Source organism: Platichthys flesus, chromosome 12 (assembly GCF_949316205.1).
Source record: "Platichthys flesus chromosome 12, fPlaFle2.1, whole genome shotgun sequence".
Lineage (NCBI taxonomy): Eukaryota > Metazoa > Chordata > Actinopteri > Pleuronectiformes > Pleuronectidae > Platichthys > Platichthys flesus.
The window spans coordinates 17,353,668-17,367,964 of record NC_084956.1 but is presented as its reverse complement, the minus strand read 5'-3'; the positions used below and the strand labels follow the sequence as shown (position 1 = coordinate 17,367,964).

At 42.2% G+C, this 14,297-nt stretch overlaps 2 protein-coding genes across 2 annotated transcripts; both read right to left on the bottom strand.

Annotated features, from left to right (window-relative positions):
• Window positions 1–314: 314 nt before the first annotated feature.
• On the bottom strand, window positions 315–2,884 carry LOC133965888 (androgen-dependent TFPI-regulating protein). Its single transcript, XM_062400477.1, has 6 exons — window positions 2,636–2,884; window positions 2,074–2,199; window positions 1,882–1,983; window positions 1,665–1,780; window positions 532–683; window positions 315–421 (listed from the first exon to the last, which is right to left on the bottom strand). Exons 1-6 carry the CDS (start codon window positions 2,786–2,788, stop codon window positions 384–386), a joined length of 687 nt encoding a protein of 228 aa, XP_062256461.1. The 5' UTR covers window positions 2,789–2,884; the 3' UTR covers window positions 315–383.
• Window positions 2,885–4,549: 1,665 nt separating this feature from the next.
• fam83ha (family with sequence similarity 83 member Ha) lies at window positions 4,550–13,987 on the bottom strand. Its single transcript, XM_062401248.1, has 6 exons — window positions 13,650–13,987; window positions 11,334–11,785; window positions 11,069–11,233; window positions 9,841–9,965; window positions 5,639–9,683; window positions 4,550–5,542 (listed from the first exon to the last, which is right to left on the bottom strand). The coding sequence occupies exons 2-6, from the start codon at window positions 11,775–11,777 to the stop codon at window positions 5,531–5,533; spliced, it is 4,791 nt and encodes a 1,596-aa protein (XP_062257232.1). The 5' UTR covers window positions 11,778–11,785; window positions 13,650–13,987; the 3' UTR covers window positions 4,550–5,530.
• Window positions 13,988–14,297: the final 310 nt, after the last annotated feature.

Genomic DNA, 14,297 nt, shown 5'->3' with positions numbered 1-14,297 from the left:
TACTGCTGGTTACATTACATCAGAACTGTTGAAAGCAGTTGCACAACAGTAAGAATAAGACTATCTTACCCTAGCTACAATTGGCAGTCACATCTAAATGTTGAACTACTGGTTCGAAACTAATGTAACACAATGGGAAGAGTCATAAAGCCAGTGAATATGTATTATACTATCTATTTAGATTGGCTCACATAAGCCACCACTGGTCACACCAGACCAACAGATGAGAGTAATAAACTGAACAATGGTGTTTGTTATTGTTTTATATATTCAACTCTTTATTTGTAAGAGCAAGAATTTGTCAATTCTTTGCTCAAAAGTAAAAGTATGTTCTTGCTTTGGAGGATTTATTCTATATTTAAACATTTACATCCTGCAGAAAGTTACTTTGTTTTTGCTGCCATTTTGTTCATGTGCTTACCTGGAGAGAAGGACGGACAGACAGAGCAGACAGACAGATAGACGGATTAGATGCAAGTTTACTATATAAACAAAGTATTTGTCTCCATTTAACTGGTCAATGTCACTTACTCCACACGTAGCTGTTGAGCTTGTCCCCAAGCAAGTAGAGCAGGGTCACCACAGACATGTTAAAGAAGAAGAAGCCCACCAGTCCAGATGTGCTGAAGTGGCCGAGGAGGGGATACACCCAAATCCCTACAGACAAGTACACCCATATAATCCTGCAGAACGTTTTCAGAGAGAGAGAGAGAGATGGAGGGGTTAAAAAAAGAGGAAGAAGGTTTCCTGGCATCACCTCATCTGTCAGATCAGCTAGTACTATCTTGTCTTCCCGGAGCATGTGTTGTTCTGTCATGTGCAACTATTCACCGGCAGAGTTTTCACCCGTTTACACTGATGATTACGTCAGAAAATCAATAAAAAAAAACTTACCATCATCCAACAGTGTTTTTACTGTTTGCTGCATGAGACGGGTGGAGATCAACAAGCAGAGTCACAGTTTGTGAAACAGAATGAACAGAGGTTCCATGTTATCAGCCTCAAACTATTTGTGTTTTGAACTATATATAAAGATGGAAAACATGACCGCTGACCAAAAGTGGAGCCAAATAAGCTTGAATGCCCCCTTGTGCTTGGCTGCATTATACATATAAACACTGCCTCCTCAATTTTAGAGGATGGGACATGGACCAAACTAAAATGTGTTAAATAATACGTCAAACAGAATTTTCTCAAAATTGGCATTCCGTATTTTTGGTGGTTCTCATCACACTGATGTATGTTCAAGCATTTTCAGCTTAGTTTGTTCTTAATTCATTATTTGATGCTATAATCATGGGATGAAATGGCATGACAGACAGACTGACTCATGATTGGTCAAGCACGTGTATTGGCAGGGCATCAATATCCTCCACTATCAGTGCTGCACAAAGTCGGGAAATAGGTCAATATTGGCATCCATATAGTAGATATATACGTTTTGTGCCTTGGGAGGATGGGGATAAGTCATGCTGTCCATCTGTATTTACAGTCTATGGTCTAGACAATCCATAGTAGTAACTCGAACACGACACCCTGAGACAGTGTTGTGCTTTTAGAGTCAGACAAAGGAATTTTGTAGTTATTTTTGTGCTACTTAAATACCAATTATAGTATGGAACTTCTCATCATGATTTTGCTGTACATGCTGAGTCATCTCTCACCAAGATAAGTAAGCCAAGCCCACTCCTCCTAACGCTGCCAGCGCGTGTTTCCTCTGTGGGTAGATGTGTGGCTGCAGTATCACTTCTCCAAGTAAAACAGGCAGGACAAACGTATGCTGAGAAAAAAGTGGTGGAACAACTCATGGTGTCTTCATGACTATATATATTATATCACATACAATAATATCTAAATTACAAAGAAAGAGAGTTTACTGACCATAGCATGGTTTATCCAGGGGGGGAAGAAGGTGTCAATAGTAGCAGGGTAGACTAACTCTCTGTCATAGGCAAAGATCGTCCAGAAAAGCAGAACAACAAACTAAACAAATGCATAGAAGAGAGAGTTATTGCAAAATTATGATTACAATTTTGTTTTTAAATGTTATATTTTCTGAACTGTATTTCTCACCATGCCTACAGGGAATGCAAACACAGAGAACAGGATGTCTTTACATCTGCTCAGAGCATTCTCAGACTTTTTACCAGGCTGTAGATCGTTCACTGCTGCCAGGCCAAAGAAACACATCTGCAATAACTGGAATATAATCAAGATTATTACTGTTCATCATCCTTTTTACCTCAGTCAGGGAGGTTGTAGTTTTCTACTGCTTGTTTGTTTGTCTGTCAGTTAATCAACAAGGATATCAAAAAAACTATAAAACAGATTTCCACAAAAGTTGTGGATATGGTATGGGTCAGAAGAACCTTTTTCCACATTTTTCTCAGAGAGTAATTCATGGATGTTGGAAAAAATCATGCACATTATGGGGTCATATATATATTTATGTATGAGTGTGTGCAATTTGGTGCATATACAAATAAAAATCATATCTATTGAATTTAAATGTGGTTTCACAAGGGGACTGCTGGGTCTCAGCGAAGGTATACACTCTACTGAGAGTCTCTCTAGTTTATATTTGCAATATATATTCAGAAGATGTATTACTAGGTAATAGAGGTATCGTACTCACCAAATTCAAAAACGTGAGGTATTTCCAAGGTCCTCCATAAACAAAGATCCCTGCTGGTAAGTCCTCTCCATCCTTGGCAGCTAGGGTCTTCACAACAAAAGCGTACCAGCTGAACGCAGTGATGTGATACACTCTCCTCAGGGTTGAAGACATTCTAACATAAACTTATACTGGTCCCCAACAAACAACCAAATAAATGAAAACCAGTAGAAAAACTAAAACTACTCTTTAAAACTGTAGATTTCAGTCGTGAGGAACTTCCAGGCAGTGCGGGCTCTTTAAAGATTACTGTAATTCAGTGTGAGCTTATAAAGACATTTGTGAACGATGGAGGCAAAGCAACACTTCCAGACAAGAGGCCCACTGTTTCTTATGAAGCAAAGGAAAGAGCCCATTGTTCATTACTGTCGTGCTGCAGCATGTGACTGTGGGAAATTTCCTTCATAGTGACAGCTTAATCACTCTGCTGGTGTTTTGCAAGAGAACCCCCCTGATGTTAAGTAAAGTAAAGACGATTATGACAGGAGAGAGGAGAAGAGGGGCTCAAGTTCTCCATCTTTTCAATAATACAAGCTTGTGTGGTGGCAGAAGGTGACCTAAAAAACGGAGGTGAGCATCACACTCAGTCCAACTCGTCATGTTTTTTCGTTTTTCACCTTTGACCTTTGTATGGAGGGATAGGGATACTTACAGAGACCTAAATGAACACTTGAATATCCTGCTCAAGTCTTTTAGAGCTCATAGAAACTTGAAAAACACTTAAAACTTGGAATTCAGGCTAAAACTACGGTTTTGGTTAAGATGGTGAGTTTCTCATTCACTCCATTTCACAAAAATGCAGAAAAAGTTTCAAACTGTGTAATAAATTAATAAATGCTCCTTTGGTTAAGATGGAGGCTGTCTTAATCAATCAGTTACATAAACTGCAGAAAAACTTGTTTGTGGCTGTTTGGGTCCAAACAGCTCAAAACACATAATAGTCCCACATAATAGTCCCACATAACATGTATGATGTAATGAAAAAAAACTTAAAGTCTATGGTAGCAGCCACGTGAAGCTGTTTTATTTCATTTGAGAAAAAAAATGGTTGATTGATGAAAAAATAACACTTGCATTTCTAAAATAATGCAAAGTTGTGTAAAGAGAGTGGAACTAAATGAGAAGCTTATGTATCTACAATCAATGTTTTTGTGCTCTTGTTAACACGGTCACAGATTAGTGTTGCAGTGACATTTAGCCTGAGGGTGGTGCTAGAGCAAACGTCATTGAGGTGACGCATTCATGAGACATTAGTGTACACAGGTTGTGTAACTTTGGATAGGTCATCATGATGGTATGCCTGATGTAATCAATATACACATGATTCTATAATATGTAGTTCATTGCAATCAACAACAATATGTGCATATATGTACTGAACATCTGTGAAATGGCAGAAGAACTTGCTATAAAAAGAACAAGTCCCATGTGCAGCCCCAAAGATCAACTCAAGAAAAGGACACATTCATAAATACACACAGTAAATTACCTTCAATCATGTCAAACCAAGGCTAATTTGAAAAGGTTTTTCATGTCTGCAGTGTTCAGGAATACATTCAAACAAAAATAATCAAGTTTCCACAAAAGTGTATGATAAGAAAAGCATGGGTGTAAATAATAAGATGTTGAGGCCGAATTCCATTTAGGATTCATTGTCCCTGTATTGTGCATGTTGCTCACTGTCACTGTTATGACGGTGGAATAGAATGGAAACATCTAATAACAACTGCTACTATTAGAACAAGTCACAATATCTGCTTTGAAAAAGAAAATTCATGATATACTGTATGTTCAGTATGATACTTTACTGATTTAAATGAATAAAAAAAACTTTACTTTTGTAACATCAGGCATAAAGGAGCCAGAAAAAAAACATATTTGTAAGAAATTTTATTTACAAATGACAAATGTTGCTGAGGACAGGCATCATGAATCAGGAGTCATAAATCATTCACACTCACTCACAAGTGTGTAACTGTTGTACTCCACATACTGTTCAAATTCTGAGCAGATTTCAGAATTTCAGGTATGAGAGCTTTTCGTTTAAAAAAAAATCACTGGGTCAAGAAAAGAGTTGGTTGCAGCACAATACATAACCTAATAAAAACTTACATATAACACAGTTTCACGTTTGTTTCACAAATCATCTAAACAAATTTTTATTAACTTTCCTATGTAGCAAATACTTTGGGTGATTTGGCTGGACAAGCAGGTTTTAAGACCGACATTAAACCTCCTATAAGTTCATATTCTGTAGAAAGCATATTGTACAATGTGACACTGCAGGTAAATCATGTCTAAGCTGGTTTTCTGCTTCAAGGGTCGAGTCAGATGACAAAGAATTTAAGTTAGTTTATTTACATCAGAACAATAATCGCCAATCATGGATATGGGTTTACAGACCCACCTTTTACACAACTACTTGTCAAAATCACCATCCTTTGTTTAACACGATAGAGCAATACTATCATACACAACAGTATGTTACAGTTTGACCAACTTAAAATCACCAATTTACCTAAACATCACATTTACTCAAATAAAACAGCTGACACATACGTCTGTGCTGTAAAAAAAAAAAGAGGCAAGGACAGGCATTGCACTTTACCCATGCAGTCAGTAAAATATATTTGGTCACACACATATTCTCAGTCCATGTACTTTTCACACTGGTAGCAACCTGGTGCTTCCCCACAGTAAGTTGTCCTTTGGCACATGTCATGTGGCAGCAGGAATGATTTCTTTAGTATCATTTTCACCTTTAGAAAGTTTGTGTTTTTGATGAGAAAATGTCTCTTTTTGACATGAGTTCAACTTCTTTTTACTTTATTCTCTTCAGCAATCCTTGGATACCGGTTAAGGGGCCATCTGGAAAAGATGCAGAGACAAGCCATTTCTTAACAAAGATGCATCTAAATTCATTTAACTAGGTGAGAGTACCCGTGGTGTTCTGTGTATTCATACCTCAAATCGACTGTAAACTTTCCTCTCCTTCCTCATGCTCTGGATCCTCTCCAGCAGCTTCTCCTTCTCCTGTGTCGACTTGGACTGTGGTCTGCTCAGCGACCCTCTCTCTTTCTCCCGCTTGGCATTTTTGTCAGCTTCATCTTCTTTCTCGTCGTCGGTGACAGGAGCCTCTTTTGTGGCCTCGTTCCTGCTCTGACTGTTGGCAGAAATCTGCTCCAGGAGCAGCTTTGTGTCATCTCGGAGGTTGCTGCTTGCGAGCACGTTGGCTGTTGATGAGTGGTAGCGAGACTGGCTGGTTTTCGGCTGCTTGGACTGTTGTGACGGAGGAACAGCTTCGGTTGATGTGTTCTCCGGGCAGATGTTTTGGCTTAATTGTTCATTTTTCTTCTCACTTCTGACAGACTCCTGCGTTATGCCTTTATTAATTTTGTTTTTGGCCTCGACATTCTCAGGTTGTTTCTCACCAGGGTCGGGCAAAGACCCTGAGTCTTTGCTTATTTCCCTCTGTTGGTCTAATTTACTATCTTCGGCAGGTTCAGGCGGCTCTGAAGGTTGGCTATCTGGAGTCACAGGTTCAGTTGTTGGCTCTGGCTCTGTTAAAATTTCCGAGGTAGGCTCAGTTGGGCTAGAAGTTTTTGCAGAATCATTCAAGTCTGTCGCAACCTGCTCGGGAAGAAATAGTGTGTCTGTGGGGCTGCATGAGGAAATGTTGGTTTCTGCTTTTTCAGCCTCAGGGGACAAAACTGCCCCAATTGACTCACTCAGAGGACACGAAGGTGATGCTGTTTCAACAGGAGTAGGAGTGACAGATCCTGTCAGGTTAAGTTCAGATGGGGAGGTTGCTTGTGTCAGTGCATCTTGTGGAGATGCTTTTGATGTGGACTGAGAAGCATCAGCAGTGATGCCTGGTTTGACAGGAGAGCATGTTTCTGATGGGGTATCAGGCAGGAGGTTGAGAGTAATAGTCTTAATTTGATCAGGGCTGGAAGTGGAGCTTTTCAGATCAGATACATTAGGTAGAGCTGACTTGGGTGATAAAGGGCTAGGACTTGGAGATGCGATATCAGATTTGACGTCCTCTGGTGATGCAAGAACCTCAGTCTTCTCTGCAGCAGATTCTGATTTACCTAAATCTCTTTCTGGAGGTGTGGGAGCAACAGATTCCATAGAGTTTGTCTCTGGGGTGGACGTTAATGAGGATGTGGCTGGTTCTACACCAGTGGTACATGTGTCAGGAGAAATTTCCGATTCCAAATTTGCAGAATGCACTGCTGAAGGGGTCTCAGAGGACGTCAACAGGGAAACAGACTCTGCAGACTCAGAGGGTGTTGATTCTGCAGTGGTTTCTTTAACTGTTTGTGAAGAGCTGACAGATTCAAGTTCTTCCAATTTATCCGAACTTGGAGACAATGTGCTGGATTTGGGGGTTGAGCTTGAGTCTTCTTGGGTAACATCAGAACATAGAGACTCTTCTGGAGTGGAAAGAGGAGCAGAGATAGAGGTTGGAGGACTTGGATGGATCCGTGCACCAGAATCTGACAGGATGGGATCAGAGGAAGAGCTTTGAACTGAAGGGTGAGAAGGACAGATTTCTGGTCCAGCTGGTTGTTTGGATAGTGGTGCAGGTGAAACCTGTACTGTATCAGGTGAAACCTGTACTGATTCAGGTATCTTGGTTTTAGAATCCAATGCAGCTGATACCTCCACTGAACTGGGAGTGAGAGAACTGGACTCTTTTGAGGTAAAAGTAGAGGAAACATCAGCAGATGCAGCATTTGTTGATGTAGGTTGATTACTTAGGCTACTCTCTGTTAAAGCAGGTTTTGACAGCTTTGACTCTTCAAGAGAAGATTCAGTCTCTGCAGAATCCAACGAAGATGATGCTGGTGTGCTGATTTGTGGCTCTTTCTTCTTTGAATCAGTAGAAACTCCGTTTTGTTCCTCTTTACAGCCTTGGAAAGTGCTGGGATCATTTTCAACAAGACTATCCCGCTTCTTAGTCCCATCATTAGCCTCTGACAACAGACTGACTGATGACTCACACTCTTGTGCGGATACTGTTTTCCCTGCATCATCTGCAGTAACATTTTTCTCAGACACATCCTCAGATGATGACGTATTAGTCATCTTTTCTGGGGCAACCATTTGACCAGGTTCCTCCTTTTTAACAGTGGTCTTGTTTTTTAGATCAGTCGGATTCATTGGAGCTTTTTCTTTGCTCTTTTCAGCCTCTGCAGCCTTTTCTGCTTTGCGCTTTGCTGCCAGCTCTTTGAAAAACATGAACCTTGCATCAGGATCATTCATATCTAAATATGAGGAAGTGCTGAGCACAGATTTGGGTGATTGTGCTGGCAGATCAGGTTTGGGCAGCTCAGGAGGCTCCAGCACTGCACTGTTTTCTGAAAGATCCTTTGAATCTTCTACCTTTGATGGATCTTTATCATCCACTTTGCTGTTTCCATCCTCTGTCTTGGTAGTTTCTGTGTCTGGGTTATCAATAGTGTTTGACTGTAAGTAACGGGTCCATTCAAAAGGTTCTCTTGCAGCAGATCGTCTTTTCCCCAAAACCTGTGAAACAAAAGGCAGTTTTGTCTGTTCTGCTTCTTTTTTGTCACTTTCCTCATCCTGTGGCCCCTGAGCGGATTTGGTATCTTGAAGAACATGTTGCTGATCAAGTGAGCTGAATATCAGTGAGGATCGTAACCTGGAGCTCCTGGGTGTCGCAGCGTTGTACTTTCTCCGGAACGACTCCTCCCTTAGAAGAGGGGTTGGTTTGGGCTCTTTCAGTTCCACTTCCTCTGCCTTTTCCACTTCTGCTGTGGACGATGACTCTGAAGATGTTGGTGTGGTTTTGGTTTCTGCTGCCACTGCAGGAGGTTCATCGGGCACATTTTTGGGCTTCTCTCGCATAGTGGCTTTGACATAACTTGGCATCTGACTTGCCCTGGGTATTGTAGGTACCTTAAACTCTCTGACGTTAGGGATTTTAGGAAATGTTAAATCTACACCTGTAGATGTTTGCTGCATGGGGTTTGACGTTTCTTCAAATGGGTCTGGTCCCTGAGGTGTTGCCATAGGCAGGCCCTCATCTCCCGGATTATCACATGCACTGAGGTATGAGCTAATCCTCCAGCTTCTCAGGCCTCGTTTCACCGAGGGGTCCTTGCGGACAGTGTGAGGCTCCTGGGATAACTGCTTCCGATCCGTTGGGTTTGAGGGAGTGGGAGACGTTTGATAAGCATATGGCTGACCTAAACTCTGTCTTCTATGGTGAGGTGATTTTATATCTGCTGAAGTTGGTAATTTATCCGAGCTCTGGTCAGAGTCCAAATTTCTGGTGGAGGCTAAATAGTTAAGCACTGGGTCAAAGCTATCAGGTGGTTGTATCTCTTGTGAAATAACAGGTTCAGAGTATGGATCTGTTGAATTAAAGTCTTGATTCCAGAACTTGTCATAGCCACTGTAGTCTGCCTCTGGTGCTGGTACAGGCGCTTGGTAGTGTTGCTGCCCCCTGTGAAACGGCCTTCCCTGGTTCTCAGGCTCCTGCACTCCCTGTTGCTGCAGGAACGTGTTAGAGAAACGACCCTGAACCCCTTCAGCGTAACTGTGACGTTTGAAAGCAGGATTATCAAGCATTGTTATCCTGGAGGGGCCCTGATCATAAGGCTGCTCCATGCGAGGTTGCTGGGGAGAATATCTACCGTACATATCTGAAGGGCCCTGCGGGGCTTCCTGTCTTTTGAGCGGCATCAATCTCCAGTCCTGGTCCATCCGATCATCGAAGGAGTGTTTCGTCCGTTCCTCTGGATGACCGGAGTCCAGTGGTAGAAATTTCCTTGGCTCTCTGTACAGTGCAGTTCTTTCACTTAGGTGTTGCCTCTTTTGTGAGCCAAAGTCTTCCATTGGAGCATGCATTTTTTCAAGCATGAGCGGCTGAGACTGCGCAAACAGAATCCGAAACTCTTCATCGAAGGTCGATACCAGCTTTCCTAAGAAAAGGTGCGCCATAGAGCGGTGGAGCTTCTCAAAAGACCACATGAAGCTGGACAAAAACAATAAGTGGGAATTAATAGAAGCACTTGAATCCAGTTTTGTAAAACAAACAGATGTCAATTAAGTAAATCCATTTTTTTTTTTTACAAATGTGTGTGTCAAATTCGACAGGTGTGGCTTTCTGTGACAACTTTTAATATCTTCACCTGTAGTTTCCACTCAGCACAGCCCTGCAGTCTGTCAACAGGAAGCGGTTCATCATCTGACCTTTGAAAGTTTTCCCCGAGCGACATTGATAGGTGACGCCGGACACTGTTCTCACACGTAGAAACTGCAACACACACATGAAATCACACAATCATGACGCATATTGAGACGAAATAGCACATCTAGTGGCGTTGGGTGTTATTATTGCAATTCGAGCTAGGTGGCAGCATTGCATTAGCCCAGCCTTTGAGATCAGGAGATAGAAAATGGCTGCATTTCAACTTCTCTTTTACAGTCATATGCAGCTACTGTGATTTCTATTCATCTGTTCGAGGGACAATAGATATTATGTAACATGAAGGTGATGTAAAGCAGGAACGCAGAAACGTATATGGTTAAATCAACTCAACATTAATGCTACAGGCATAACCAAGAGTCACAAAGTCCACAAAGTGAAAGCAAACATGCAGCAACTGACAAAACATAAAATGTCCTTGTGACGATATATAATATGTAAGATTCAAATTGCCTGACCTAACATGAATGTGTACAAATTTTACATCACTGTAGTTTGCTCAATAATTGTCCGTCAAAATTGTGTAATCAATTTCTAATAGTCAAGTCAGTTTGAGCTGATGTGAACCTTCTGTATGCCTTTGTCATGAGTGGAGAAAAAGCAGCAAGAGTTAAAATAAGTCAAGTTCTATATTTAACTTGCACTCAGTAAACAGACGCACGAAAAGCCCAAAAGCAGCCATGTTTCAGCTATGTGTGACTTCCACATTCCTGACAGAGACAGAGACAGTTTATCATGTAGGAAAAACAGGCCGCAAATATATGATTTTACTTCCCAAAACCTTTGGGCACTATAGGTTTAGGCTAATGTTTTTCAAACTATGTATTTGGTGCTCAAGTGAATGTTTACAGCAACAACTCGGTGAACATGCAAATGTCTGTGACTAGAATGTCACAGACTTGTTCGTCACAGTGAAAGCCAGTGGAGCAGTTGTTTTTTTAGCTTTATCACACAGAGGAACAAACAATAGCAGACATAAGAAACACACAATACTTGTTAGTAGTAGGATCAGTCCATTCATGTTTTGTTTTTTTACTTTTCATTGAATTTGTTTATAAGAAAAGAAATATAGAATATCAATAGACATATAGTTTAGTAGCTCAATGTACAGAAGCATATTTTGTGTTTTTATCTGCTAGTCAAAGACTCACTTGAAGGCTCTGCAGATCGACCCTGCAGTTGGTCACCATGTTGACGAAGTGGTGTGTATTCTGCTCATCTAAAATGATATAGACGGCAACATTCCTCATGGCAGCGTTGAGAATATCCGCAAATATGTCAACATCCGTAAATATGTCCATCACCACGGCAATGACCTGAGAAGACAAAACCACAAACAAAACCAGTGTGAAAACAAAACTGGATGACTCAGTCGGTTTGGCATGAATGGGTCTCTTAGAGGAAGTGAGCATCGACCTGCTGAGCGTTCTTGATGAGTCGCCGGGCTTGCTCCTTGATGCTCGGCATGTCAGGCTCAGGGGGGCTGACCAGTGTGGTGATCTCTGTGGGCCCGACGAAGTGATGCAACTGAGGCCAGCCGAGGTCCAGACCCGGGACGTCCAGGTCCGAGTGGATCGGCCAGTAAGTGTCTGAGGAGCCATCTTCCCCAGTCTCCAGAAAGTGTTGTTCAGGGTGGTGGCTCTGATGAGGGACCTGAACAGAGTCCTGGATGTACTGAATCTCAGGTGTGGACAGGAAGTCCACCACATCGGCAAACTGGAGGAACTTATAGTAACCTTCCAAATCCTCCTCAACCAGTGCGTCGATAGCTAGGCGGTACTCTTCCCGATAGTGAGGAGGGAGGTAGTTGGGGTCCAGGGGGTTATCCCCTGAAGAGGAACACTGAGAACGTCGTGCCATACTGTAGACTGGAAAGGGAGAGAGGAGACACAGGGAATGAATTATCTCGGCCAACAAGGTTGTTTTGTTCACTTGCTTTTGTTAGTTGGTTTGTTTTTAAACTAGATAACACAAAAACAACTGGATAGATTTCCACGAAACTTTGGATTGTTGGGACATCGACGGCATACCATGGGATTTATTTTCACATTGAAAGGTCGCAAGGGTGGATCCAGTACGGCGGATTCTATATCGTGCGGGCTGATCGTAGTGGTAATGCTGGATCCTGTGTTGCGTTGGCATCATATAATGGTGGTGGACCACGACCGAGGCGGCGCCTGATGATGGATCCTAATAAGCGGCAGTGGACAATGACTGTGGACTATTGGGGCATCCGATCTGGATGGTGGATCATGATCTTTCTGACTGCTGACCATAGACTATGATTGCAGCAGGACTGCTTGACATATAGTATTGAAGTTATCCTTCAAAATGTTTACCCTCATCAATGCTGCTAAAAACTTCATTTTGATGAGGTCTTCCTACACCTGAGATCTATTGCACTTCTGTCCGTCCTTGGAGAGGGCTCCCTCACATGTGGCTCTCTCTGAGGTTTCTATGTATTTTTACCCTGTTAAAAGGGTTTTTAGTCGTTTTTCCTTATTCTTGCTGAGGGTTAAGGACAGAGGATGTCACACCAATGCTAAAGCCCTATGAGACGAATTGTGATTTGTGAATATGGGCTATACAAATAAAATTTGATTGATTGATCGATTGACTTTCTAAAACATTGTGACATATGACAGAAAAAAAAATCTGTGTGACATTTGGTGCAGATCCAAATAAAAATCTGAAATCTGAGGATTTGAGATGTTTAAACAAAATCTAAATTCATAAGGGAACTGTTGGGCCTTGGAGGAGCAATGTGCTCTACTGAGTCTTATTGAATATAGAATAAATCCTTTCCACACCACACATTTGTATCAGCTGGACAGTGTTGAACTCAATTAGAGCTGAAATCATCATCATTCAGCAAACGTCTGATCATCAGCTACAGGGTTGAATAAGAATTCAATAAGAGGGTCAGATTACATTTGAGGACGGCACCTTGAGCTCTGGGAACTAACTATGGGAAGTTTCTGACACTTTATGAACCAAAATACTAATCAGGAGAGAAAATAGTCAATAATTGAGCACTGGCCCTAAATTAAATGTCATTGTTTATTTTCTTTGAGAAGACATTTCATGGTGACACATCATGTTGTCACTTTGCTCAAATCTATGGTGGAAAGACCAATGATTTAAAGTTAACAAAAGCAACAAAATACATGACTGCAGTGGTTGGAGAATCAGTTTGACTATCTAATGTGTATTTGAATGCTTTAGCCAAATGGAGATACAATGTCAACATCGGAAATTCTGCTGCTCAGCCTCGTTAAAAAGTCAGTAGTTTGAGCACATCCTGATCTCAGATCTGCAGATTCCAGAGCCAGTATCGCTTGATCAGACTCGCATAAGCAGCTCGGGGAGAAGCACAGGAATCTGACCACAGGACAGATGATCATGGGTGCGGCTCCTGCTTTTCAACCAAACCTACCAAAGCCTGGATTTGCAAGTTCACGTAAAGCCACAGAAATGCGAAGGGCCAAAGTAAACGACCCCGCTCCAAAGCAAACACACGAAAAAAAAAAGAACAACAGGAAGAAAGGATTCACAGAGTAAACTACACACGGAATAGTTTAGGTACAGGATAGAAGAGTTAGCGCAGGATTTTGTAACTGACTTGTTTCAACAGATGTGTCACGTCACAGAGCTGTAACGCGGCTATGCGTGGATCCATATGTTACACGTCCCCCCCACCCTCACCTTTACATTCAGAGCACACTGACTCACCTCAGTGATAACGTGGATCCGTCAATCTTCTCCTCCCTGAAACTTCAAACCCGTCATCTCATCTGGTCTCTTCCTCCATGTTTTACTTTTCCTTCGCGGTTGCGTCGCCCCTCGAGTCCATCGGGGGACTTGTCGAAAATGTCGGTGGTGTTACGCCGCCTTTTCCCCCGTCGTCACCAGCGAAACCAGTTTGCTGTCATGCTCGAGGCATGTTGGCGAGAATGTGGTAGAGACTCAGAGGCTCCCAGCGGCTCTTAGGGAAACTTCTCTGTCGACACACTTCGCCCCGCCTCGACTGGAGCCGTGCAGTTTGCAGAGTGTCCATGATCCGAGTCCTGGGGTAGCTGAGCTCTGCACACCAGTTACTGGCCCACCGAGGACCTTTGGACATTAAACATGCTGCCTCAGCCTGTTTGGGTTGGACCGGTCCAACACACCTCATTAAAGCCTCACTCATTCATGTCTTATTCACACACTCACCTGTCCTGCACATGTGCAGTGCACCAGGGACGGATCGAGGATTTGTCTACATCAGGGGGGCACACAGGGCCGGGGGGGAACCGGCCCTAGCTCAAACCTGAAGTTCCCCTGTCCTGTCCTCAGTGTTACAAAATAGGAAAACTAGTCAACAACAATAAATGTGACAAT

Coding starts and splice junctions, on each gene's coding strand:
- LOC133965888 (XM_062400477.1), bottom strand. CDS start 2,788: ATGTCTTCAACCCTGAGGAGAGTGTATCACATCACTGCGTTCAGCTGG. Junction 2,200..2,635: donor ACCTCACGTTTTTGAATTTG/GTGAGTACGATA, acceptor ATTATATTCCAG/TTATTGCAGATGTGTTTCTT. Junction 422..531: donor GCTCAACAGCTACGTGTGGA/GTAAGTGACATT, acceptor CCTTCTCTCCAG/GTAAGCACATGAACAAAATG.
- fam83ha (XM_062401248.1), bottom strand. CDS start 11,777: ATGGCACGACGTTCTCAGTGTTCCTCTTCAGGGGATAACCCCCTGGAC. Junction 9,966..11,068: donor TCGATCTGCAGAGCCTTCAA/GTGAGTCTTTGA, acceptor TGTGTGTTGCAG/TTTCTACGTGTGAGAACAGT. Junction 9,684..9,840: donor GTGCTGAGTGGAAACTACAG/GTGAAGATATTA, acceptor GTTTTTGTCCAG/CTTCATGTGGTCTTTTGAGA.